Source organism: Oryzias melastigma, linkage group LG5 (genome assembly GCF_002922805.2).
Source record: "Oryzias melastigma strain HK-1 linkage group LG5, ASM292280v2, whole genome shotgun sequence".
In the NCBI taxonomy this organism is placed as follows: Eukaryota; Metazoa; Chordata; class Actinopteri; order Beloniformes; family Adrianichthyidae; genus Oryzias; species Oryzias melastigma.
The window spans coordinates 17,581,467-17,608,913 of NC_050516.1; the positions used below are offsets into that span (position 1 = coordinate 17,581,467).

Sequence of the window (27,447 nt, forward strand, 5' to 3'; positions counted from 1 at the left end):
TTAGCCTGTGTTTCTTTAATAATTTTGCTGCAAAACTATCTTTTTTAAAAAACAATAAATATTAAACCAAATAAGAGTTGTTTAAAAAAAAGATGTTCATATGACGAAAAAAAATCATTTCTTAATTCAATGAAGTCCACTTTAAAACTCCAAATTATTAAGTATATCCCCTTTATTTTATTTTAATATTGTTTTATTTAAGTTTGTATTTTTTGTCATTGTGTATTCTAACTTACTTATATACTGTTATTTAGATTTCTCTGTGTCGGTTCTAATTGTAATTTGTTTAACAACTACCACAAATATTGTAAACCTCACATTTTCTCAATTAAAAAAAAAATACGATTTTATGGATGGTATCCCTAGACATAAACAAAAAAAAGACCGGCTTTCCAGTAAATTTACCCCAATGCTATCATGAACTACATAAAGCTTACAGCACAAATCTTAAACGTTTACTAATTTATAGACCTACTTGTCTAAAGAAATAACCATTGGTTTAAGATCAAATATATTTCCAAACTTTTAATCTGATTATTTATCCTTCTTTACATTATTTGGAATACAGGTATTGTGACAAGATGTCCTCTGGAACTGAAAATGAAGAAAATCACTAAAGACCAGAAGTGGAATGGAAAGATTCATTACCGTGACTTTACAGAGGAAATAAAAGACCCTGCAAGTGTGGAGGAAAAGATCATTCAAGGTACAGTATTCCTGGATTTTCATCCGATTTGAATCATTTTTTAAAAGCTTGCAATCCAAGCTAACTGATCTAGGGATCAATGAATACGAAAACAAGAATGGATTTTTTTCATGTGTAAAATAGCAAAGATTAAATGTGTTTCGTTGTCTCTGAACTACAGACTTTTGTAGATGTGTAAAAAGAATATGAAAGTAGAAAAACATCAGCCTGTAAAATCTGGAGGTGAAAGGCATTCATTTGTAGCCTTAACACCTGCATGTCTTTGCAGCTCAAGACAAAATGGCTGGCGTTGGGGTGGGGATCAGTAAAGAGCTCATCAGTCTGGAAATCGCATCCCCCAGTGTTCCAGACCTGACCCTCATTGACCTGCCCGGCATCACCAGAGTGGCTGTCAAAGGACAACCAGCAGACATTGGTGAACAGGTATGTTGGTGTAGGGCTCAAAGATCTCATCCAGACTCAAGTTCTACCTGTGTGTCCAAAAAGTCACAATTTACACGTGGACCACAAAACTGTGTTGATGCTTTTGATAGACCCTAAGAAAAGCTTTGAATTGTGCTGGATTACTGAAGAACAGTAAACATTTTGAAAAATGTTTACATGTTGAAACTGTTCTTTTGGCTAAAAGGAACCATATTCAAAATGAGTATTAAATCAAAAATGAAATTCAAAGTGTTGTCATATGTCACAAAGAAGCAACGTTCTCAGTGCAATGAAATCCTTACTTTGTCGTTTGGCCTGTGTTGACGTATATGAATATTCACAAAAAATACAAGTAATAAATGTAATAAGTAAAAAAAAAAAAAAACACAAACACAAAATAGTTTGAGCTTCAAGTAAAAAAAAACAGAATGCAAAATGGAATAAAACCTAAGGTTTGTGCAAATTCATGATCAAATTGGATTAATGGTGTGAAGTTGAGTCTTGGAATCTTGAATTAACCCTTCCGCTCTCCTTAGTTTGTTTACATTAAAAGTGGGGTCATCTGGACCCCCCAAGACAGTGCGCTGAACTTTTTTTTTATCTTTGATTTTTGAGTTTCACTAATGTCCATGACAGACATAAAATCCTGTCCACCTTTGTCATGGAGGAAATCACATATCAATATGTGGTTGGAGTCAACTGGACCCCAAAGAGAGCGGAAGGGTTAAAAGTCTTCTCTCTTGAGATGTTTCACCTCTCCAGTCTGAGTGGCAATTGCATTAATCCTCCACGTGAGTCACACATATTCATGTCATTGGATGGCTTCATAGAGGGAAGCAGAGAAGAGAACCAGAGAGTGGTGAATGCTAGAGGCCTCTACTTTTCATCGCCCCATCACACTGTCGTTGGGTGTGGTCAGGATGGAGTTCTGGTTTTCTTTGGAACAAATGAAATGGCTGGATGGTAAACAGGAGACAAATAGCGTCTGATTGCTCCACTTGTTGAGGGAAGGGCCACTAGTTGCTGCTCTATTGAGAATCTGCACATTGTCTTCAAACGAGCGTCTTTTGTCTCCTTTAAGTGTGAATAAACCACCAAAATTGGTCCTTAGACTAGACCCAAATAGCTGCAGTCGTGGTTGGCTGATTTGCATCATATTTGCATTATATGCTTCAAATGTTCATCTGTGTACAATGTGTGTTGTCTCATGTGTGAAATGATTGTCTTGTTTGTTGTTCTATAACTGTTCTATTTTTTTTCTTCGTCTTTATTTTTCCTAATTAATATATACGTACAGATAAAGAGACTGATCTGGGAGTTCATTGGCAAACGAGAAACCATCAACTTGGTGGTGGTTCCTTGCAATGTGGACATAGCAACGACTGAAGCTTTGAAAATGGCACAAGAGGTGGATCCAGAAGGAGAAAGGACTCTTGGTAAACGAAAGAACTCAACTGAAGGAAGTGATTTTGTTAGATATCACTCAATGTTTGTGAGAGTTCATCAGCCACTCTTTTTCCTCTTAGGTATTCTGACCAAGCCTGACCTGGTGGACAAAGGCACAGAGGAGAATGTAGTTGACATTATCAACAACAAGGCTATTCCCCTTAAAAAGGGCTACATGATAGTGAAGTGCAGGGGTCAGAATGAGATCACAAAGAAGGTTTCTCTCACCACAGCTCTGGAGAAAGAGAAAACCTTCTTCCAGAAGCATTCGCATTTCCAGTAAGTCCATTCTTTGAATAAGAACAAGTCATGAGTTTAACGCAGCCAAAAACTATTCATTTCTGTTGCAGGAGTTTATACTATGATGGCCGCGCCTCTGTCCCTAAACTTGCAGAAAAGCTGACCTTGGAACTGGTGCATCATATCCAGGTAATCATTTCTCAGCTCCACCCATAAGAGTGGTTATTTTTAGAAAAATAACATTTATAGAACATTAAGACATATTGTAACTCTGTGGCTATGTTTGAAAGGATATATATAAAGCTGCATTTATACTGTACGCGAGTCGTGCATCAAATTTATGTTGGCCGGCCCTTTTTCATCAAATTTACTGCCCGAGGAGTGTCCGAAAATGTCCTTGGTGCCCTATAAAAAAATTTTATAGAACACCGACAAGCATGTCGCTGTGTCTGGGTTCACCAGATCATTCAGAGATGCTCAGAGTCTCAGGCAACCACGTGGCCCTAGAAGGTTAAGAAATTGTATGGATGACAATCCCAGCATCGAGCAGGTATATTAGATTTTTTTCTTACCCGCTGATATAGTTTCTGAAAACGTTGCGTGGCTGAATTGCACCACACTGCTCAAATCGCATTGCTGCTGTACTGATGCGCTCTGCCCAATGCTCAAATCGTGCCGCAGCACCTCAGATTGTGTCTCTACATTGACTTAACATTGAAATGCTACACCTCTGCTGTGCGAATCACGTTTAGTGTGAATGCAGCATAAAATAACTCGCTATGGCAAAGTTTTGTAGGATTAACCCTGTCATTGACCACATTTTTAAGCTCTTTTAAAATTATTTTTTAATTGATGTCTCTCAAGTTGACGCATCTTCGATGTTATTAAGTCTCAGTGTGGTTTGTAGAAATCTCTGCCTCGTCTGGAGGAGCAAGTAGAGACAAAGCTCAAACAGACTCAGTCAAAGTTGGACAACCTAGGTTGCGGTCCCCCATCCGAGCCCTCAGAGAAACTCGGCTTCCTCATCGATGTGAGTAAAATCAGCTGCTACGTTTTCATCTGTGGGTGTAAAAAGTCAAAGAAAGTTTAATCTAACACTGAAAAATGAATTTTTAATCACTGACTTGTTTTTTCGGAACCTCTCAATCTGTAGAGAGTGACTTCCTTCACGCAGGATGCAGTATATCTTTCCAAAGGGGAGGATTTGAGATGTGGATACAAGTCCAAGATCTTCTCTGTGCTCAGACAGCGATTTAGCAGTTGGAATCATCTAATCGAAGACTCAGGAACAACATGTAACTACGATACCTCACACAAAGTGTACAGTCCTGTCATATCTTTCCATATACAAACTAACAAGAATTTATTGAAAAATCTTTGCAGTCAGCTGGAATATTGAGAAAGAAGTGACCCAGTATGAACGCAAGTACCGAGGTAAAGAACTGCCAGGCTTCATTAACTACAAGACCTTTGAAGCCATGGTGCAAGAGCAGGTCAAACAGCTGGAGGAGCCTGCCATCCTGAAGCTCAAGGAGGTGTCCGGTATGTCTCTTCTCAGGCGTCGACAGAAAATACTGGCCATCTTGGTACATTATTATGTTGGAAATAGGGTTGCCACAAACGGTCATTTTTTCAGATTAGTCACCTAATCAGGACATAAACAAAGTGTATGTAAAACACACATCTTAACCATCATTATCTTTAAACTAACTGAAAACAAGATATATAGCATTACCTGCGATAATGCTAGTGTGAATGTTCTAAGCTATATATGGCCGCTGAAGACGCTAGTGCTGATAGCTGAAGATGCTGAAATAGACTGCTGAAATAGCTGATAGCCAGCTAAAATATTAGTTAAATGCCAAAGTAGCCTAAAAAACTGAAAAGAGCCTAAGTTAGCCAAAACAGCTAGCATGTAGCTGAAATATTAGCCAAACTCTAAAATAGCTTAAAAACAAAAGAGCCAAAGTTAGCCAAAACAGCTAGCATTTAGCTGAAATATTAGCTAAACTCTAAAATGGCCTAAAAAACTGAAAAATTGCTAAATTTGACAGAACAGCTAGCATGTAGCTGAATATTAGCTACACTCCAAAATAGCCTAAAAACAAAAAAGAATAAATTAGCAAAAATAGCTAGCATTTAGCTGAAATATTAGCTAATCTCCAAAATAGCCTAAAAACTAAATGGCCTAAGTTGGCCAAAATAACTAGCATTTAGCTGAAATATTAACTAAACTCTAAAATATAAACTGAAAAATTGCCAAATTCACCAGAACAGCTAGCATGTAGCTGAAATATTAGCCAAGCTCCAAATTAGTCTAAAAACAAAAGAGCTGAAGTTAGCCAAAATAACTAGCTTGCAGCTGAAATATTAGCTAAATAAATAGCCTAAAAACCTTCAACTTTACTACACTCTGACTACATATAATATAAAGCAACAACTCATCGACTATTTTAAAATTCGATCAGTCGACTAATCATGGCAGCCCTTGTAACACCAATAATAACTGAAACTTACTATTTTACTGTATTTTTCTATTGTCTTACAGAAACGGCAAAGAAAGAGTTCTTTGCTTTAATTCAAAGGAGTTTAGTCGGACTTCCTAATCTTATGAGGGCAGCTAAGGTATGTCATTTTGAACTTACTCTATAATAATTGCCTCTTCTTTTTCTAAACTTGCCTACTGAAAAGACCTCCAAGTGCTAAATAAACAAACATCTCAGTGTCACACATGTGAAACTAACTGGCAATAACCAGAATATGTAACATAAGGCTTTGTGTACTTTTAGTTGAAGACTGAAGCCATCATGAATGAGAAGGAAGGTCTTGCCGAGTCCATGCTGAGGACGCAGTTCAAGATGGAAATGATCGTTTATACCCAGGACTGCAGATACAGCAAGAAGCTGGGGAAGAGGAAGAGTGAAGGCGGCTTGGTCAGTATTACCAATGGCATCGGGGCCAGCCTGAAAGAGATGGCCAAACATCTGAAATCCTATTATCAAGTGAGTACACGTACATTCAAACCTGCAAAAGGCAAGAAGTCATTTGAAGATGGTTCCAGTCAATGTTAATCTGAATTTTTGATATGAGAAGAATACTAATCTATGATTCACTAATATTACATTTGAATGACTTCAGTATAAAAAAAGATAAATAAATTTTCTTCTTTTTTGTATCTGGACCAGATTTTGTGTTTTTTTTTCTTAATTGTTTAAGATACATATAAGAAAAGGCTGGAAATCTGTAAAGTATTAGTAGATTTCAATTTCAATGAAAATACTTCAGAATAATTCTTAATACAACAATTATTGGGTTAAAAATATTTGCGATTAAAAATATTATTTAGATTAATTAATTACAAGTCATGATTAATTAATCTTTAATAATTGATTAATTAAATCTTAAATTAATCTTATAATAAATGCATCATATGACAGCACTAGCTATTAATAGTTGGTTATATGTGGCCTTCTCGAAAACCATAAATGCTTACTTTTAGACACGCTGCAATTGTTATACTTCAGAGAGAAAAACTAAGTTATGTGGCACTCACAAGAAAAAGTTTAGGGATCCCTGATGTAAAGCGAGTTTTTTTTTTTTCCTCTGGAGTTGCTCACCTGAAAATCCGATGTTACTTTCTCAATTGGCTCACACAGACATAAATAAGAAAACGAAATAAGATTTGTGTGCACATGCAAATCTTATGTTGATCTTCGTTTGCAAATCCGCCGCTAGGTAGGGCACTACTGTCCTGGACCCAACCTAAGAGCAGCTAAAAAATAATAAATGAAAAAAAGATCAATTTTGTAAAATCTTTAGCAGAGGTAAATTTGATAACCTATGGTGAAAAAATAGCAGCTACCAGGAAAATATAATCAAAATTAGCAGGTAAAATATCTACCTACTAAGTGAATTTGCAAAAACATTAGCTGTTTATCCCTTTAACACCTGAGGCATCGCCGGTGATGCTTAATCACAAAAACTGTAACTTTTTGACCGTTAACTTGATCAACATAATTCCAGTAGATTCTGAAGGAGAAAAGCAGCAGCCTTCAGAATCTACTAGAATTATGTTGATTATGTTAACAGTTAAAACACTACAGTAAATCAAAGAACATAAACACTAGAGCTCTGGTGTTAAAGGGTTAAGTAGATCATTGTAATTCCTTAAGTACTGCTCTTTTACAAGGACCAATGAAATTAGTTTGAGCATTCATCTTTTTCACATGAAAGTTCTCAAGTTTTTAAATAAATCCCATTTTCTAGATTTTTTTTTTTTTGTAAAGCAGAATGTTCAAAATTAATCTGTGACTTCTCAACTGTGATGTCATCCAACCACAGATTGCCGGCCAGCGTCTGGCTGACCAGGTCCCTCTGGTGATCCACTACCAGATGCTGCAGGAGTTTGCCGTCCAGCTGCAGAGAGAGATGCTGCAGATGCTTCAAGACAAAGAGAAAATGGAGTTGCTGCTTCAAGAGGACCATACCATAAAAGAGAACCGGGTCCACCTGCACAACTGCATTAAACGCCTGTCAAAGGCACGCATGCTGCTGAGCGATTTCAGTATGTCCATTTACGACTTCAACCCCATGCAGTTTTAGAATCATAAATCTAGTAAGAGAAATCTCCATCAAGACCAAGTAAAGCAAAGTTTTACCTCAGATCCAGATCTATAAGCCTTTGTGTTCTCTGGTGAAGAATCTTGTTTTAATAGTCTATTTGTTTTTTAAAAATCTTATTTAAATCCCAGACAGTCACACCACTTAAAAGAAAACCTTTAAATTCAGAAGATCCTCAGATGGTCAGAATTACAAATGTTATTTTCGTAGACTCTGAAGTGGCATATGAAGAGATTCCATCAAGCATTATTCTCTTTTTGTAAGGGAAGAGAGGATCACTTAAAAGTATTTGGGAAGAGATTCCTTCATCTGTTTAGATGTCATATAGATCTCATTGATAAATAAGAAATAAGTTATTCTGTAAAGTTTGAGGTAACAGGTAAATAACCTGTGTAACAGATGTAAAGAATATCTTTGAAAGCTTGAAAAGAAAAATATATTCCTGTGTTGACTTTTAAAAAGTGACTAAATGTTTGTTTTTGTTGTTTTTTTTAACAAAGTTTATTCTGTTTTTTGTGAGTGCTCATCTGCTTCTCTTTCACTGGCGTGGTTATGTTTGTAAATTTCTAAAAATAATAAAGGAAAATTCTACAAATCTTTTTTGTTTTCTTTTAGATGTTGATGAAGGTTTTCATTCATTCAGGTGACATCTTGAGTCATAGCAACTGGACTTTTTGCTTGAACTGTTTCAAAGAAAATAAGTCAATTTACTAGATTTTTTTAGGTGATGAAAACGATGAAAAGCAAGATGCAAGTTTTTGGATTTCTATATCATAAATCAAAGGGTTCGTTAGGAAAATGGGAAAATACTTAGAGGGCACAGAGATGAAGAGTTGGCCGTTGTGGAGCTAGATGTAGCAAGATCATTAAGGATGAAGTGAGGAAGATTTGAAGAAGAATAAGGCAGTTGGTCCTAACAACATGCACTATTACCAAAAGTATTGACTCACCCATCCAAATGATCAGACTCTGGTTGGTCTGGCAAAAGCTGTATAAAATAAAGCACTCAGACATTTGGGAAAGAATGAGCCGATTTGCATTCATGACCTTTTCTTTAATAATAATGTGAATTTTGTCTATTTTTTGCACGAACAAAAGCAAAAATATGTAAAGAATCTAGCATATCTCAAAATTTGATTTTTTTTTATTTATTTTTTTAAACTTATTTTCACAATAAAAGATGCTCTGTGCCAAACAGGATCATCCCAGTGCTGTTCTGGGCAGCTATAGTAACCGCTGTTGTGCAACACAAGATAATGCTTTTTACTTTTTACCAAACAATGAAGAACGGAAAAGGCCAGAATCTTCATGAAAGTGTGAACTTGGTACAAATGAATATAAAATAGTCAACAAGAATATTAAAGAGGACATTTTTGTTAGTTTCTCTCCAGCATGCATGACTCCACTGAGCTGCTAAAGCTGTACTGAATAAAGTAGCTCACTGGCTTCCGTTGTTTATAATTCTGAGATAAAAGTCAGAATTCAGAGGAAAAAAAGTCAGAATTCTAAGATGAAAGGCAGAGTTCTGAGACAAATGTGACCATTTAAATGTGTGTTAATTCTTACTGTTTGTACTTGTCCATATCTACCCTTTGTTGCATTTTCATTTGTCTTAGCCCAGATTGCTGTATTTTGTATTGTATTTTCTTTTTTCTCATGTTGTTTTGTACAAATAAGTAAAAATCTAAATACAATTTGATTTAGAAGAATGAGTGGGATGGCACTTCAGGTTATATGTGTCTCAAGGCAAGTGAGCGAATACTTTTTCCATTTCATTTTTATTTAATTTTATTTATTTATGAATATAGCGTACTTAAATTAGACTTTCTTACCAAGCAAGAGCTTGGAAAAAGGAGAGGAATGAAGAAGTGTACTGGTGCCCATTTTTAGAACAAGATAGACAAGCAGAACTGAGGAAACTACAGAGGAATAAGGCGATGAGCCACACACGTTATAGGAAAGAGTAGTGGTAGCTAGGATAGCATCCAAAGTCAGATTTTTTTAGGAACAGTATGGTTTCATGCAATGAAAGGGAGCCACAGATGCAATGTTTACTTTGAGGATGCTTCTTGAGAAGAACAAAGTAGGTCAAGAGGAGCTGTGGTTTGGACGAGGAATTCTGGGAGTGACGCCTTAATGAGATAATTTCGAAATTGTATGTTTATATCCTTAAGAATTAAAAAAAAAAAAGCTTTGCCCTGGCTTCTTTATTACGGCAGAGTATTAGGAACACTGTTGCGGCAAACTGAGGGACTTGTTTGGTTTTGCTGGTCTGCTCCACTGGCATTCACCACAGCAGGTGGAAGCAGTAGAAATAATTAGGGAAAGCAGCTGATCATTGTCAGTAGGAGTGTATAAAACTGCTCAGAAACACAAGTTTAGGGAGAGAAGCAGAAGCTAAGCTTTGTATTGTTCTAAAAAGCTTTGCCTGAAGAGACAGCTGGTAAGAGTAAGATATTTACCTTTATTTGTAACAGACTTGAATTGTTGTTTGACTTACTAAAATTGCACTGCCTTTTAATTTATTGATGGCAAAGGGCAACAGTCATTGTGATTGCATTTATTTATTTATTTATTTTTTTTTTTTTTTTTTTGTTATTTTAACCGGGGTTTACACTTGTTTTTCACCTGGTTGTTCACATGACTACTGAAAATAAAAAACAATCTGAGTGGAATCCTGCCTCATCCTTACAAAGCAAACCAAAATCCCCTTCAAGTGCGGGGAAAAGCAAACCAAACCTGGAACACTTGACAGTGAAAAACCACAACTTCAACCTGCAAGCAGTATTCAAACTTGACTCTAGTCTCCAACACAAAGTAAAATGGCTGAGTCATTTTCTATTGAGCAACTGAAAGTTATCAGAACTACAGCAAAAAGACAATTCACCAAGACTGTAAATCGAGTGCAAAGAACATACACTGAACTGACAGCAGAAGAATTGCAAGATCTTTATTTCAAGCTAATTTCTGATTCTAATAAACTGATCGACACCAATGATGATATTGAAGCAGAGTGGCTTGTAGAAGCTGAAGGCACTAAAGACCCAAGGTTAAGTACTGATCAAAGAGCTGACTTGGGGAAGACAGCTGAAGAGTGTGAGGGAAAACTAAAAGAAGCCAAAAATCTACTTCAAGGAAGACTGTGGGTGGATTTCGGAGAACCAGAGATAAATATAGCGCTGGGAAATGCAGAACGGGGGTTAAATAAAGTGTCAACTGCTCAACCTACCATCAGCAAAGACTCATGAATTCATGTTAAACCACCTTGAAAAATTAATAAACACGGCAAAGGTCACTTTTGGGAAATGGCAATGCTGGGTCCCTCAGCCTGAGGGTAAGGACATCATTGAAAGACTCAGAATTTTGGAGCGAAATTTTCCTGAACTTGTCTCAAAAACAGTGGACTTCATTCAAGCCAAAGTCGCAGAAGATGAAAGAAGAGCCTCTGTTCTTTCAACTCAAGCTTTGTCATTTGCAACAACACCAATTAAGTTGAAACCTACATCCCTGCCAATATTTTCAGGACAAAAGCGTGACTTTTATCGTTGGTAGAAGGATTGGGTGGCTCTACAGATACAAGGAGAACCATCAGGCTCACAAGAGGTTCGCAAGTTTCAGCTACTTGATAGTATAGATGAAAGGATTGTAAAAGACTTGGGTCTAACTTCTTACAATACAGCAGATGACATCTTCCGTGTTCTAAAGAACTGGTTTGGGAACCATGCGACCATTGCCATGGAAATTGTGGAAGATATACAAAAATTGTCGCCTATCAAGGGCCAGGAGCCAAGGAAAATAATTAACTTGATCCAGACTGTTGAAAAATCCCTGATTGATCTTCAAGACCTTGGTGACACAGGAGCTTTAAAAAAATCCACTGATGACAAAGACTATTGAAAGCAAGTTACCAGACATCTTAAAAAAGGAGTGGCTAATGTATATTACAGATAAATCTGATAATGAAACGTCTGAAAATCGTTTTGATTTCTTGTTGCGGTTCTTGAAAGGACAGGAAAACATTTATGAGCAACTGGAACAGCTTCAATGGGACGACACCAAATCAGAATCAAAGCAAGCTAGAACAAGAGTGGCCAATAGCATGTCCCCTTGTGGAGTGTGCGGAGATCCAAGGCATGCCCTAAAACTCTACCTATGTAAGAAATTCAAGTTTATGAACTCAACAGACCGGGAAAAAGCAGTAGATAGAGTTGGAGCTTGCAAAAAATGTCTAGAAATGCATGAAAAGAACAGTATGTGTACCTCTAAATTTCTGTGCAGGAAACCTGAATGTAAAATCTGTCCAAGCCACCATTATCTCTGTCCGAAAATTGGGACCATACCACAAGAAAGCAAAACCACGTCAACAAAAAACACTGAGGCACAAGAAGAATTCTTGGCTAAACTTTCACCTGAACTGGCTCAACAGTGTAAAAATGCTTTCTGCAATGTTGCGTCTGGAACAATGAATACTGCAAAGGACAAAACAAAAGATGATGGAGACCTTCAAGATGCACCAGTCATCATGATGATCCTGGAAGTGACAACAAATAATGGACAAAAGATTGGTACACTTATTGACCTAGCATCTGACACTAACTACATCACTCATACAGGTGCAGAACGGTTAAACCTAAAAAGTGAAAATGTCACCCTCGTTGTGCATGGAGTTGGTGGGATGAAGATTTCAGTAGAAACAAAAAGATACTGGCTAAAAGTCAAAATTCGCACACCACAAAATACTTTAAAATCCCACCCGCTTCTTTGTTATGGACTTCAAACTATTGCGGACATAGAGCAGCATGTCTCATCAAGACAGCTTTCAAAGTTTTTTCCAAAGGTCAAACTGGATGAACTTAAAAGACCCAGAAGAATAGACTTACTTATCAGTCACAAAGAGGGCCGGCTTGCCCCCCAGAAGATTCAATCGATTGGTGATCTGGTACTGTGGGACGGGCCTTTAGGAAAGACTGTTGGTGGCACCCACCCAGAACTGTTTGAAGAACTCACACTGGAAGCTCACATGTCAAAAACCCACTTTGCACGTTCAATGAGATCAGCTGCTGAAAGATATGAAGAGCTGAAAGATGGGTTTGAAAGCTACACCACCAGAAGTCCCTGCTGTGCCCAAAGGTGTGATTTCCTGGAATGGTGGAGATGGGACAGCATTGGAGCAGCATGTGAACCAAAGTGTGGAGGTTGCCGGTGTGGAAACTGCCAGCCAGGGGGAAAGGAGATGTCTCTTGCAGAGGAGAAAGAGTTAGAAGTTGTGAAGAATGGTCTAACTTATGTGTTGAATGATAATCACAGCAACGAACCACACTGGCACAGCAGCTATCCATGGTTGGTCGATCCCACAACACTTCCAAACAACAGAAATGGCGTTGAGGCTACATTCCTAAAGACAGAAAAGCAACTCTCCAAAGAACCAAAGTGGAAAGCCACCTATAGGGACCAAGTTCATGAAATGGTTGCCCGAGGAGCTGCAGTCAAGTTAACTAATGGTGAACTCCTCTCTTGGTCTGGTCCTGTGTGGTATATTAGTCACCTGATCGCTCCAAATCCACACTCTGTAACAACTCCAGTCCGGCTGGTATGGAACAGCAGTCAGAAGTTTGGAGGCTTGAGTCTGAACGATCTACTCATGAAAGGCCCTGATGTTTTAAATCCAATTCGTGGAGTTCTCCTCCGGTTCAGATGTGGAAAGTTTGCTGCTCTTGGTGACATAAAAAAGATGTATAACTCAGTTTGGCTTGAAGAAAGAGAAAAACACTTGCATCGTTTCCTGTGGCGTGACTCAAGAGAACAGGAAATAGAGGAGTATGCAATTACCCGGGTCAACATTGGGGACAAACCAGCAGGCTGCATCGCTCAGCTAGCCATGAGAGAGACAGCAAATCTCCCCATATTCGATCACTTTGAAGACGAACGACGCATCCTTCAAGAGGACGCCTATGTAGATGATATACTTACCTCCCACAACGACCTGAATAAACTACACACCATCACGACAAATGTGGAGAACATCCTTAAAGCTGGCGGGTTTCACCTAAAGCCTTGGGTGATATCTGGTCAAAACAAAGAAAGAGAAAAGGATGTAAAGAAGGTGCCAAAGACATTGATTTTGCCCAACCAAATGAGTGAGAATGAAAATAAAGCCCTCGGCTATGGATATGATGTAGACAACGACACATTAAACATCATGGTAGCCATCAACTTCTCTAAAAAGAAGAAAAAAATGCACCTTGGTCAAGATCTTTCAGAAGAACAGATCAAGCATTCTACACCAGATCCTCTAACAAGACGAATTCTCTTTTTTATTTTTTTTTTTTATATCAAATCGTAATTTTATTCAGCATTCTCCATCTCAGTCGTCATCTAGCGTCCAACCCTTGTGGTCACTTGCTGACCAGTTGAGTACTGTGGAGGGCTGGGGAAGATCTTCTGCTGTTGGGAACCTTGGGCATCATCCTCAGATTCATGTTCTTTCAGGTAGTGGACATCCTTGTAGTAGTCTTTGCCCTTCTCGTGGCTCTGGCTGAATGTGCTGTACGTGCCTGGAGGATACAGCCCATACAGAAGCCTGTAGTCAAAGCCAGGATAAGGGGAACCCTAGTAGCCAGGCAGCCAAAGAGTAGGCATAGGCAGACTTGTAAAGCCTGAGCCAGGCAATGCAGGTTGGGCTGGGTAGCCAAATTCTTCAGTTTGTTGCTGGTAGTTTCCAAGTTCAGCTTCCTTCACAACATTGGAAGTCTCTCCTGACTGGAGGACAGGTCCAGCTGGTGGTACAAGTGGTTGTGGGGCAAAATCACTGGCACCTTGGACCTGGGCATTAGCTGATGCTTCCTCAAAGCTTTGTGGAGCAACCAGCCAGTTTGATTCTGGCAGTCCAGATTGTGCTGTTCCAGTCTGAGGTGAGCCAGCAGCATATTCTACTGGAACAGCATAAGAAACAGAACCAGCAGCATAAAGCTCCTGAGGTGCAGCTGAGCTCATGTCACTGAATGCTGGAGCAGTCTGCACTACTCCCTGGGACAGACCAGAACCCATCACAAACTGCATCGGCTGAGACAGCAGTCTTTCAGTGTTGTATTGTACAGGTGCAGTGTGGTCCAAGGCTGTCTTCCGGTAAGGAGCATAATTTGAGCCACTGCTGTGTTGTCCAAGAGACTTTGAATCTTTAATTGGAACCCCAAGTGAATCAACAACAAGCAAGGCAAGGAGGACACCCCTCAGGAAGGCCTGTTGCACCATGATGCTGAAGCTGACGAATTCTCTTAAGTCAGGTAGCAGGATTGTATGATCCCATTGGTTTGGCCGCACCGGTCAAACAAAAAGGTGCCTTAGTGCGACGTGCATTCCAGGAAACTAAAAAATCATCAACAGATGCTAAAGTCACTTGGGATATAGCTTTGTCTAGTAACCTTATAGAGGCTATTCAAGTTTTTGAAGAATACACCAAGTTAGCCCGTGTAAAATTTGCTAGAGCACTGACCCCCACCGATGCTCTGGGAGATACTTGTGCTATCACTTTCTCTGATGGAAGTGAGCAAGCTTATGGAGCTGTCATGTATCTGAGGTGGACATGTCCACAGGGACCAGTTGTGAGACTGGTTGAGGCAAAAGCAAAGCTGACCCCATTTGATCACAAAGGAGAAGCCGTTAAGGCAGAGGTTTGCGGTGCAGTCTTCGCTGTCCGACTGAGAAAATATTTCGAACAGAACTGCAGTATAAAAATAAAGCGGTTTTACCACCTTATCGACAGCCAGACGGTTCTTGGCGCCATTCAGCGGGAAAGTTATGGTTTCAAGACCTTTTTTGCTAATAGGATAGGAGAGATAAAAGAAACGACAAATGTTGAAGACTGGTGGTGGATTCAAGGAAACCACAATATTTCTGATATTGTCACCCGTGGAGCAAGCCCTGATGAACTAACAGAAGAATCAGAATGGCAAAGAGGCCCACCGTTTTTGTACCTTCCAGAAGAGGAATGGCCTCTAAAATCAGCTAAAGATGTAGCAACTCAAGCCAAAGAAGAAATTACCAGACTACAAAGGAAAGCATATACCACAGCTGTAATCACAAGAGCCCAGACCAAAGCAAGCCAAGATTCAAAAATTGGAAAAAGTCAAAATGAAGCACTACAAAGACCTCCAGCAATTGTGGGGCATCTGATTGAGATGCTACGATTCAGTAGTCTCAACCGACTGGTCTGTACAACTGTGCTGTTATGGAGAGCAGCCAAAAGATTCCTGGAACTGACGCGGTCCCTTGAAGGCTCAAAGTGGGAGGCTGTTACTTCTACTGGCACCATCACTGTTCAAGAACGAAAGGATTCACTGAGGGACCTGATGCTAAGCGTTCAAGATAAATGCTCATTCCCCAGTTTAACAACTAATCGACTTGTGGCCTTTAAGGATAAAAATTCTGGACTTCTGCTTTGTGGTGGCAGAATACAAGCCTTTGAAGAAGACAAAGTTGCTGTCCCACTCCTGCCATACAATGCCTGGTTATCCACTCTCATAGCAAGAGATGCACACAAGGATGGCCATGTTGGCGTTGCTGCTACCCTTCTAAAGATGAGGAAACAAGGATGGGTGATAAAAGGAAGAAGACTAGCTCAAAAAATAGTAGATTCGTGCTTCATGTGCAAAAAGCTGAGAGCAAAAAGGTGTCAACAAGTGATGGGTGATTTACCTTTAGATAGGACTGGTGAGGCAGCCCCTTTTACATTCACATCTACAGACCTTTTTGGCCCTTATACAGTCAAAGATGACATAAAGAAAAGAACTACCATGAAGGTCTGGGGGGTTGTGTTTTGCTGTATGGCAAGTCGTGCCATCCACGCAGAACTAGTAAACTCAATGTCAACAGAGAGTTTCTTAATGGCATTCGAAGTGTTTATATGAGAGGTGGCATTAGACTTTCTTACCAAGCAAGAGCTTGGAAAAAGGAGAGGAATGAAGAAGTGTACTGGTGCCCATTTTTAGAACAAGATAGACAAGCAGAACTGAGGAAACTACAGAGGAATAAGGCGATGAGCCACACACGTTATAGGAAAGAGTAGTGGTAGCTAGGATAGCATCCAAAGTCAGATTTTTTTAGGAACAGTATGGTTTCATGCAATGAAAGGGAGCCACAGATGCAATGTTTACTTTGAGGATGCTTCTTGAGAAGAACAAAGTAGGTCAAGAGGAGCTGTGGTTTGGATGAGGAAGTCTGGGAGTGACGCCTTAATGAGATTATTTCGAAATTGTTTGTTTATGTCCTTAAGAATTAAAAAAAAAAAAAAAAAGCTTTGCCCTGGCTTCTTTATTACGGCAGAGTATTAGGAACACCAAAATAAATAAAACAATAAATACAATTTTTTTTAAGTAATACTGCGAGAATATTACAAGATTAAAGACATAATTTACAAGAAAAAATGGCCACTCTACTAAATTAGGATTACATTTAAAAAAAAGAATATTACAAGATTAGCCCTCTTGTGCACAAATTATGATAAAATCAGTCAGGATTTTTTTTTTGTTTTTTGCTAAGGATGCAAAACAAGTTTTAAAATATATACATTAATTATATTTGTATTCTATAAAGATACATTTATTTGTCAACCCAAGTGAACATTGTGCATTTTTAACTGTTAAAAACATTAAAGTAATAACGCAGTAGTTACGAGAAACAAGGAAAAAATAATTAGCCTATTACTTTTTAAGTGGTAAACATGTGACTTTTTTGTCTTGTAAATTAAAAATTATGACTTTTTTCCTGTAAATTTGAACTTTAAACTTGTAATCAAATATTTTTTGTAAACTGGCCCTAATACTCCATCATATTTCATTGCTTTGTGGTCTAAATTAGAAGTAAAATGAAAGGATCCACTTGAATGACAAAAAAGTCTCCATTCAAATAATTAAAAAATACACAAGTGGAAAAAAAACCCAACCTATTATACATGTCTGTGAGGTTTAAAGGTTGTGAAAAAAATAAATGCATAAATTGTTGTATGGATTTAACTTAAAATAAGTACTGTGGAAACTGGGATGCACAATATTTGATTTTAGGCAGTATTTTAAACTCGTTTTGGTTCATTATAATAAACTGCTTTTATTAACAATATAACAACCAAGTGTTTTTTTTTTCAAGTACAAAGATACTAAAAAATAAACTGTGTGGTGTGGTAAAACAACTTTGAGAAGAAATATATTTTACCTGACCCACTCCAATGAAAATTTAATTTTTGCTGTTTTTAATATGTTCTTGTAGCATTTTACTCATAATAGAGGTTATAATTTAAGAAAATTAAGCCTAAAAATTGTGTTTCTGTGTATTTATTTATTCAGATTGTTTTAAATCCAGAGCAGTGTGGGTCCCTAGCTGGCTCATAAATGCAGAGGGTAGGAAGAGAGTAAAACATGAAACCTATGAGACTTATGAAATAAATGAAAGGAAAAGAAAGAAATGAATAATTGAAATGGTAGGAGCAAAGTCAATGCAAATGAGTGAATTGCCCTTATAAACTGATGTTTAAAAGTACACTTTAAAACAAAATCCAACATAAAAACCTGAGTTGAAGGCTGCCCTAATATTTTAAGTCAAGACAACAAATATGACTTAATTTGTTGTATTGAATTAAAATTTCTTGTTTAGCCAAAGTAACTTAAATATTTTTTTTTATTTCTATTGTACTCATTTTCTTGTCATCTGAGGGGTCTGAGCTGCTGCTTTAGACTTTGCTGATCCAATCGGACTCAAGAGAGAGTGAAGAAACTGCAGCCCAACGGAGAACGGAAGGTGACAGTGAAGCAACTTGAACTTGTTAGTTCTGGTCTAGCTGTCTGCAGATTCACCAAACTTTAATATGGTTAATACTTCAGAAAAAAAACAGTCAATATTATTTCTATTTTAGCTGAGGGCACATCAATTTAATACACAGCAGATTGTGCATGGACAAGATTGGTACTAAGTACAAAATAAACACTTTCAAAAGTAAGTTTATAGATTCCTCATTACAGGTCTGAGACTATATGTATCTGCTTTATTTATGTAATATTTTCTGATTCGAATTGCCTTCTTTAAAATCTTTGTCAGTCAGTTTCACAATCTTTTGTATTGAAATCTTGCCAATCACAACAAAAGTCTGTGTTTAGAGGATAGATGCAAAAGAGAGTTTAGAAGACTGTGAATCCCAGTATAGACCAAGAGGGACAGGGTTCATTATCACAATTTGTATTAAACTCGATTCCTTTTTACTCTCCCTGCAGTATTTTACCATATTCTTCAAAGGACAGTATGTGTTTAAGTTTTCTGACTTTTAGCCCCTACCCCTCTAAAATCCTGTGCACGTCCCTGCACGCGCCACTGTGCACCCCATGGAGTCTGAACGTCATGAATAAACCATGAAGTTCAGACTGAAGCCCCCCTCAACCTCCAGTTGAGGAAAACAAACAAACAAACAAAAACTCCAGATGAGGCTCTTCTTCAGAGCAAAAATGGGACATTTTCCTGATTAGCGCCAAGGTTGCAAATATAAAGAGCCAAAAGAAGATAATACTTATAATCTTAAACCAACTGAACACAAAATTTAATTTTATTTAGTTAATATGTTTTTGACTCAAAAAAATAATTTAAACAAACATCACGTCTAGTTCAGTTGTTACAATAATAAATTAAGGCAAGAGAAATGTCAAAATGCAATGTATAAAACAGGAATTAATTTTAGTACTGGAGTATTGCCCACAGTTTAAAGAAAATACAAAAGTAGGCTATATTTACAGTCTACATTGGTGAGTTTCTGTCACAGAGTTTCTGGTTGCAGTTTCGGTTCTGGTGAACATCTACAATGAAACCTATGATCAGTTTCTCTTTCTCCACTACTGTAAATTTCCTCTGCAGGAAGTTCAGATAAACGGATTAAATGCTCCTCCATGCTGGGAAGGAAGCGGATGACTGAATTCCAGAGAAATGAAACCTAACTGTTGTGACCGAGCGCGCAGTGGAGCCGCTACATCACTGCAGGTGCTGCTCAGAGCGCACAGGACAGTCTCGGACGGCACTGAAGTTTGGAGACAGAAACAGCGACCATGAACTCCCTGAACGAGCAGTACGAGGAGAAGGTTCGTCCCTGCATCGACCTGATCGACTCTCTGCGCTCTCTGGGTGTGGAGAAGGACCTGGCGCTGCCCGCCATCGCCGTGATTGGGGACCAGAGCTCGGGCAAGAGCTCGGTGCTGGAGGCGCTGTCCGGAGTGGCGCTACCGAGAGGGAGCGGTGAGGAAGAATACAATAAAGACAATATTGTTTGACTATATTATTTGAATTTTTATGGACTAGCAGATGTTTGGAAAAGAATAATGTGCATAAGGAAGTTGTGATGAGAGTCGTTGGAAGATTTTTTTTTTTATCAAAGTTTTTTTTTATCTAAAAATAAGACAGAGATAATATTTATTACCCGACTTTATTTAGTAACATGTAAAAATAAAAAAAGAAGGACATCACCTGTTGTCAAAGGTAGGACAAATTGTGCCTGTTAATCAGGAAAAGGATGCCATTCCACATAAAAGCCACAAAAAGCATCATTCACTCATGATCCCTTGATAAAGTCTCTCATCTTGATCTCCATTCAGGAATTGTTACGAGATGTCCTCTTGAACTGAAGATGAAGAGAAAGAAAGAAGGGGAGGACTGGTATGGAAAGATAAGCTACCAAGACCGCGAGGAAGAACTAGATGACCCCACAACAGTTGAGAAAAAAATCAGAGAAGGTACAACTGTAAACGCTTTTTTTCTTGAAGGTACTCAAGTACTTGATCCATGTAATCCTATATGAGTTGTTTCTATGCAGCTCAGGATGACATGGCTGGAGTTGGACTGGGGATCAGCGATGAGCTCATCAGTCTGGAGATCGCCTCTCCTGACGTTCCCGACCTGACGCTCATCGACCTGCCCGGCATTGCCAGGGTGGCTGTGAAGGGGCAGCCAGAGAACATTGGGGATCAGGTTGGTTAGATTCAGCCTAACAGAAAACACGAGGCTTATAAAATAATTCACAGCAATAACTGCAGTGTTTTCCAGCCTCTTCAACCAAAAAAACAAGAAGAAATTGGAAAAACTACAAACAACTTTCTGACACTGATATGTAACTAATGCTAATTCATCTCGTTAAAGATTTAAAGAGGTGCATGATTGGTAATTCTCCAGACAATTCTTCAATATAGCTGGATAAGTAGAGACATTCAGCAAAAAATAAATTGAAATATTTAAAATAATTTACAAACAAGTTTAAACCATTTTTCCCCCCACCGAGCTGCTTGTTGATATAAAAAAAAATAATAATTATAACAAATGTTTAATTTTCCTTTCACCTACTAAGAATTGACTGCTGGTCCTTGACAACTACAAATGAACCTGTGTAATGGTGGTTTTTATCTGAAACTATATCAGATATTCTGAACCAAAGATCAAGAGCACACTAACTTCTGATACACAAAATTATGGCCTAACAAATGACTTAAAATGATACTAATCAACATTTATTTAAGGATATTATAGAGGAAATCTTAATCTACCCATTAGTTTAAACACTGAGACTAGATCTGGTGGTTATAAAGAAATTATCATAGGTATTTTTTCCAAAAGATAATCTATATAGAAGATCAAGGAGAAGAAAAAAATAGTATAGTGTGAAACAAGTAGTTGCAAATAAGTGGGAAACGGTTTACGTTGCATATAGAGATCACAGTTTTGTCCCTCTGCCTAGAGCTGAACCTTCATGACACAACTGGAAGAGCCATCAAGTTGGCTCAATGGAAACAAAGTGTACAGTGGGGCAAAAAAGTATTTAATCAGCCACCAACTGAGCAGATTCTCCCACTTAAAAAGATGAGAGAAGTCTGTCAGTTTCATCATATATATAAAAAAGAAAAAAATGAGAAAAAGAGAGAAAAGAAGTGCATCCAAAGAACACTATACCTACTGTAAAGCATGGGGGTGTAAGCATCATGCTTTGGGGATGTTTTACAGTAAAGGGACCAGGATGACTGATCCGTGTAAGGAAAGAATGAATGGGGCCATGTATCATCAGATTTAGTGAACACCTCCTTCCATAAGCAAGGCCTTTGAAGATGGAACATGGCTGGCTCTTTCAGCGTGACAACCATCCCAAACACACTGCCCGGGTAACGAAGGAGTGGCTTTGTAAGAAGCATTTCAAGGTCAAGAACTTGCACAGCTGGTGGCTTACTAAATTACTTTTTTACCCTGCTGTAAGTGGAGTATGATGGTTCAAACTTCAATAACATTGACTGGATCTCTCAATTTCAGATAAAGAGACTGATCCAGAAGTTCATCACAAAACAAGAAACAATCAGTTTGGTGGTGGTTCCATGCAATGTGGACATAGCAACCACAGAGGCTTTGAAGATGGCTCAGCAGGTGGATCCAGAGGGAGAGAGGACTCTGGGTAAATATTTAAGCAACTGTCCTCCTTTACAGGTGAGGCCACTCTAAGAGAAATCCATTGTCTCCCTCTCAGGTATTTTAACCAAACCTGACCTGGTTGACAAAGGCACAGAAGAGAATGTGGTGGAAATAGTCCACAATGAGGTCATCCAGCTGAAGAAGGGTTACATGATCGTCAAGTGCAGGGGTCAGAAGGAGATCACAGAGAAGGTGTCCCTCACCGAAGCTATAGAACGAGAGAAGGCCTTTTTCCAAGATCACGCTTATTTCCAGTAAGATAAGTCTTGTCTTGGTACCTGTGCAAAACAATGTAAGGAAACGATTGAAAGTTTTTTCTTTTCTATACCGCTGCAGCACTCTCTACAGTGACGGCCATGCGACTGTTCCAAAACTGGCTGAGAAGCTCACACTGGAACTGGTGCATCACATTGAGGTGAATTGTCACTCAGCTTAACGTTTGGAATGAAAAGTCAGGTTTTTGACTCCTGCTGTCCCATCTGCAGAAATCTTTGCCTCGACTGGAAGAACAGATAGAGGAGAAGCTGAAACAGACTCAGACAGAGCTGGATCGGTATGGAAGTGGGCCTCCAACTGATCCGGTGGAGAGACAGGTTTTCTTAATTGATGTGAGCTCAAGCCCTTCAACAATCTTTATATCCCTTTACTGATGTATGACATACATGGAAATAGAATCCCTCCTTCATCTGTGTTTCCACAGAAAGTGACAGAGTTCTGTCAGGATGTTGTCAGTGTGACCAAAGGGGAGGAACTCAAGTGTGGAGAGAAGCTCAACGTCTTCTCTTCCTTGAGAAAAGAGTTTGGGAAATGGAAAACTCTCCTGGAAAACTCAGGAGAAAACTGTGAGCAGTTCATTTTTTTTCCCGCCACATATAGCTTTTCTTTGCTTTATTTTGATTTGTTTGCTTTGCTAAAATTCTTTGGAATCCAGTTAACAGGAAGATCGAAAGAGAGGTGGGGGACTACGAGGACAGGTACCGCGGGAGGGAACTGCCAGGCTTTATCAACTACAAGACCTTTGAGGTGATGGTCAAGGAGCAGGTCAAGCAGCTGGAAGAGCCAGCCATCAGGAAACTGAAGGACATTGGAGGTAATTCTGTTTCTGACCAGAACTTTTTAATACTTTTAAAACCTTCATGGAAGATTGTACTTGAAAACTAAACCTAAATGTGTTTTTTTTGGAAAATTTCATTGAGGTTATCAGGTCATGTCATTACTTGCATAGAGTGCAATGAAGCTCAGAAGTTCATTCAAAGTAAAACCAGAATGTCATAAAGGACTGCAAATACAAGGAATGTGTTCCTATGCTTATAGTACAGTAACAAATATTGCTGCCACAAACGATTATTTTAGTTGTCGACTAATCACCGATTATTTTTTCCGATTAGTAGATTAATTGGGTCATGCGCAAACTGGATGTAAAGCGCACATCTTAACCATCATTAGCTTTAAACGAACTAAATATTAGATATCTAGCATTACCTGCGATAATGCTAGTGTGAATGCTGTAAGCTGAATTTGGCCGCTGAAGATGTTAGAACTGATAGTTAAAGATGCGGACATTGATAGCTAAAAAACACAGAAGTTGATAGCTGAAAACGCTAAAGCTGATAGCCAGCTAAAATAATAGTTAAATGGCAAATTAGCCTAAAAAACTGAAAAAAGCCTAAGTTAGCCAAAGTAGCTAGCATGCAGCTGAAATATTAGCTAAACCCAAAAATAGTCTAAAAAACCTTAATAAATGCCAAAATACTCCAAGAATCTAGCATAATGCAATTATAACTTTCAACTTTACTACACTCCGATTACAAATAATATAAAGTAATGACTCTAATCGACTATTAAAATAGTCGATTAGTCGTTGACTAGTTGACTAATCATGACAGCCCTAGTAACAAACCTATACGATTATAGTTCCTATTCCTTGTGTTTCTGTGTCCTTCAGATGCTGTGAAGAAGGTGTTTGTACAGCTGGCCCAAGCAAGCTTTTCTGGATTTCCTAACCTCCTGAAAACAACTAAGGTAGTGTCCATTTTTTTTTTCCTTTTTCAATTCTCCATGTTTCAAGGTTTTATTATTATTATTAAAAGATAGAAAATTATTTCCAAGTATTTGGTCAACTTGCTTAGAGTCTGAGCCTGTACGTGTTTTTCTTGTTTTTGTGTTGTTAAGTCAGAAAACCCAATAAAAAAAAAATAAATACAAAATAAGACAATTATTTCCATAGATCTTTGATTTAGATGTCAACAAGCTGGTCAGTGGTTATTGGAACTCAAAGGGGTTGATTTTACAAACTCAAAACTTTCTTGCAAATTTCTTTTTTTCAGTATTTTCACAGGTGTCGGATTTACAAAATAGAAAAAGATGGCCAGATAAAGAAAAGTTTACATTTTTAAGGCAGTTTTCAATGTTGTTCATGTATCTGTTTTTGCAGTGATTGTTGGATTTCTCAGGAACGCACCTTTGTCACTGTGATCTTCTGTAATCTTAGCTACGCAGGTTCTCAAACACCTACTTCAATTAACATCAGGTTTTTAACATGTTCTTGTGACATTTTTCTTATGATGGAGGGCATATATAAAGAAAATTAAGCAAAAAAAGACATTTCTGAGTATTTCTTTATTCAAATCACAAGCTCCCTCCTCCGCTCCTTTCCAATGCATCCACTTGCAGACAAATAGATCCATGTACATCTTTGTTTTCCTTCTCCGAGTTTTCATCTGGCTTAAAACTGTATGGCTGGAAAGTTCTGATATTGCAGGTCATTTTTGTTGCACTGATAATCTTAGGTTGGGGTTGTGTGGGGCTGTAAGCTAGCAGAGTGTAAACAGATGGATATCTGGCTGTAGCTTTGGTTTGCCCCAGAAATTCAAAACTCAGAGGTGAATTTCTGATGAAATACTGCCTCTCTGCAGAAACTATGTCCTAGAAAACGACACCAATTTTTTTTTTTTTGTCGCTAAAAACAGCAGAATAAAAATAAACGACCACTGAGAATGCTTTTACAATAGATCAAAAGATGATTGAATTGGGACTTGAAAGATTTATTTGGATTATTGTGAGTAATTTTTTGACGTGACTGTCTATTTGTTAGAAATATTGAAAAACAGAGATTCTGAAGACACCTTGACCAGAACTCTGTTCTAAAATGAGCTGCATGCATACTACAACAGCAGCAAACTTAAACAATGGATCTTAAGCTGTTGTGACCATTTTTCCTAGCAATGGCATTTTGTAATTTCCTGACAATTAAATAGATATTAAAAAGTTCACTGAAATGATGTTGTGCTGGTAATGTTTAAATATTGAAAAAAAGGAACATTTCCATTTAAAAATTCCCTCTGGCGTTTTATAAAATATCCTTTCCTTCATTAGTCCTAAGCTTAAAATGTTTCATTGTGTTGCTTGTACTATAAATCGATAAAGAAAGAGCACAAATATATTTAATTTTTGGTCATCAATCATTTGAAATGCATCATATAAATTCCATCCAACCATTTTCTTGTATCCCTTTTGGGAAGCTCAGTTGCATTGTGGTAGATTGTCCACCCTGAAATTGGAAGGCTGTGAGTTCAAATCCAGCTGGAGTCATACCAAAGACTAAAAATGGGTCCCAGTGTCTCCCTGCTTGACACTCAACAGTAAGTGGTTGGATTGGGGGTAAAACCAGCAAATGGTTCCTGAATGTGGCTGTGTTTGATGGGGGGATGAGTCAAACTAAGGTTACTTTAACTTTAACAGGGTTGCCTGAGCCTGTCAGGCAACCCTGTTGAGTTTATATGAAATTAAATGTTTTTTTGTTTGCTTTTTGTTTTAAAACAGGCAAAAATTGAAGCCATAAAGCAAGAAAAGGAGTCCATTGCTGAAACCATGCTGAGAACTCAGTTTAATATGGAGCTTCTAGTTTACTCCCAAGACAAGACCTACAGCAATAGTTTGAGTGAGAGCAAAAAAGAAGAGCAGAGCGAAGAGGATGAAGACTACAGCAGGGGTCTCAAACTCTATGCAGCCGAGGGCCCCTTGAGGCAGAATCTAGGTGAGGCTGGGCCGCATCAGGATTTTCACAAGAAAAACACTGATAAAACACTACAGTGTACTCAGATATCTTTATTTTTAACACAAAATAATTAATAAATAATGAACGACGTGTATAGATCCTTGTGTGTGTTGATTTATATATAAAAAAGGGTATGTTCGTTTCTGAAATAGTTTATATTGAAGATTAAACTTAAGATATATTGCTAGGGGGTAGAATTGAAAAAGTTTTTTAAACTTCTTCCTACTCCATTTTGAACTACATAATAGAGATGTAATGTATTTATTTATAACTTATATAGAATTTTTTCTTGTTGTTTCCTTCTTTTTTTTTAACCATGTACTATGTACAGACGTGGGCAAAATTGTTGGTACCCCTCAGTTTGAGCAGCGAATCACCATCCCGCGGGACGCAGATGGCCCGCGGGCCGCGAGTTTGAGACCCCTGGTCTACAGCCTTGACAACTACGCTACTCTTCAGGAGCTGATGGTGCATCTGAAATCTTATTACAAGGTACTTTTTTTGTTAAAGTTTGATTTGAATAGTCACTGGTTTTAGCCAAATGCATGTATTTCTGCTGTGGTTTCTACCTTTTATCCTATATTGTCCTGCAGATTGCTGGCATGCGTCTTGCTGATCAAATCCCCCTGGTGATTCGCTACGAAATGCTGCAACAATCTGCCAGCCAGCTCCAGAGAGAGATGCTGCAGACGATTCAGGACAAGGAGAGCTCCGATTTCCTGCTGAAGGAGGACTTTGACATCGGCACCAAGAGGGCTACTTTGCAGAATCGCCTTAAGCGCCTTATGCAGGCCCGTGCATACCTGGTAGAGTTCTAAAAACGCTGAAAGATCAGTTCTGTATCTTCAAATTACAAGTTACTGTTCGGTTGCTATGCTTGGGGAGTTCAGCACAATTTGCTGGTTATCTTTCAACAGCAAAAGTCATAATAGGCACACAATGTTCTACTTTTATATTGTTAGAAACAGCTTGAGTGTAGATTTTTTACTATCATTTTCTTTTATTTGGGCATTTATAGAGGCATATTATTCATTTTTTTGTGAGTTTGAACTTAATGCTGCAGGGAATACAATTTAAAATAGTGACTAAAGGATGAGCAGTCCTGATTCATTTAGAAACACAATTCTACAAGTTTTTGTTTTAAAGAGGCAATGAGGCAAATCAGTGAGGCAAATCTCTTTGTGATTTTGGGCTATATAAATAAAATTGAATTGAATTGAATTAACAGAGTTATAACATTTGTTTAAAAAATGCAGAATAGAAAGATACATTAGCTTCATCCTTTTGATCTCAGAACTGAGTTAGAAAAAAAGGGACATCATTCTATAGGATGTTTTTTTCTCTGTTCATGTATGATGCTTCTTGTCATATCTTTATACAGTTCAGATTTTTTTGCATACAGTCTCTTCCATAACACTGAATGTTTCTCTGTCTGTAAACTTTTATTTTTTATTTGAAAGAATAAAAGGAAAAACCAAACAGA

General features: G+C 38.1%; 2 protein-coding genes across 2 annotated transcripts in view; both read left to right on the forward strand.

Moving 5' to 3' along the window:
* LOC112145282 (interferon-induced GTP-binding protein Mx) overlaps window positions 1-8,109 on the forward strand; it is a gene marked incomplete in the record, with an annotated part of 9,012 nt that extends 903 nt beyond the window's left edge. Inside the window, 11 exon segments of the mRNA XM_024270421.2 lie at window positions 569-706; window positions 975-1,129; window positions 2,427-2,565; window positions 2,656-2,854; window positions 2,926-3,004; window positions 3,723-3,845; window positions 3,969-4,110; window positions 4,199-4,357; window positions 5,364-5,440; window positions 5,605-5,817; window positions 7,157-8,109. Of these exon segments, the coding sequence (XP_024126189.1) occupies window positions 569-706; window positions 975-1,129; window positions 2,427-2,565; window positions 2,656-2,854; window positions 2,926-3,004; window positions 3,723-3,845; window positions 3,969-4,110; window positions 4,199-4,357; window positions 5,364-5,440; window positions 5,605-5,817; window positions 7,157-7,417 (1,685 nt within the window).
* A 10,408-nt stretch (window positions 8,110-18,517) lies between these two features.
* On the forward strand, window positions 18,518-27,447 carry LOC112145281 (interferon-induced GTP-binding protein Mx). The gene is made up of 13 exons (XM_024270419.2): window positions 18,518-19,699; window positions 20,056-20,193; window positions 20,274-20,428; window positions 21,752-21,890; window positions 21,963-22,161; window positions 22,244-22,322; window positions 22,393-22,515; window positions 22,608-22,749; window positions 22,839-22,997; window positions 23,853-23,929; window positions 25,730-25,943; window positions 26,296-26,456; window positions 26,558-27,447. The coding sequence occupies exons 1-13, from the start codon at window positions 19,513-19,515 to the stop codon at window positions 26,780-26,782; spliced, it is 1,998 nt and encodes a 665-aa protein (XP_024126187.1). The 5' UTR covers window positions 18,518-19,512; the 3' UTR covers window positions 26,783-27,447.

Coding starts and splice junctions, on each gene's coding strand:
- LOC112145281 (XM_024270419.2), top strand. CDS start 19,513: ATGAACTCCCTGAACGAGCAGTACGAGGAGAAGGTTCGTCCCTGCATC. Junction 20,429..21,751: donor CAGAGAACATTGGGGATCAG/GTTGGTTAGATT, acceptor TCTCAATTTCAG/ATAAAGAGACTGATCCAGAA. Junction 22,516..22,607: donor GACAGGTTTTCTTAATTGAT/GTGAGCTCAAGC, acceptor GTGTTTCCACAG/AAAGTGACAGAGTTCTGTCA.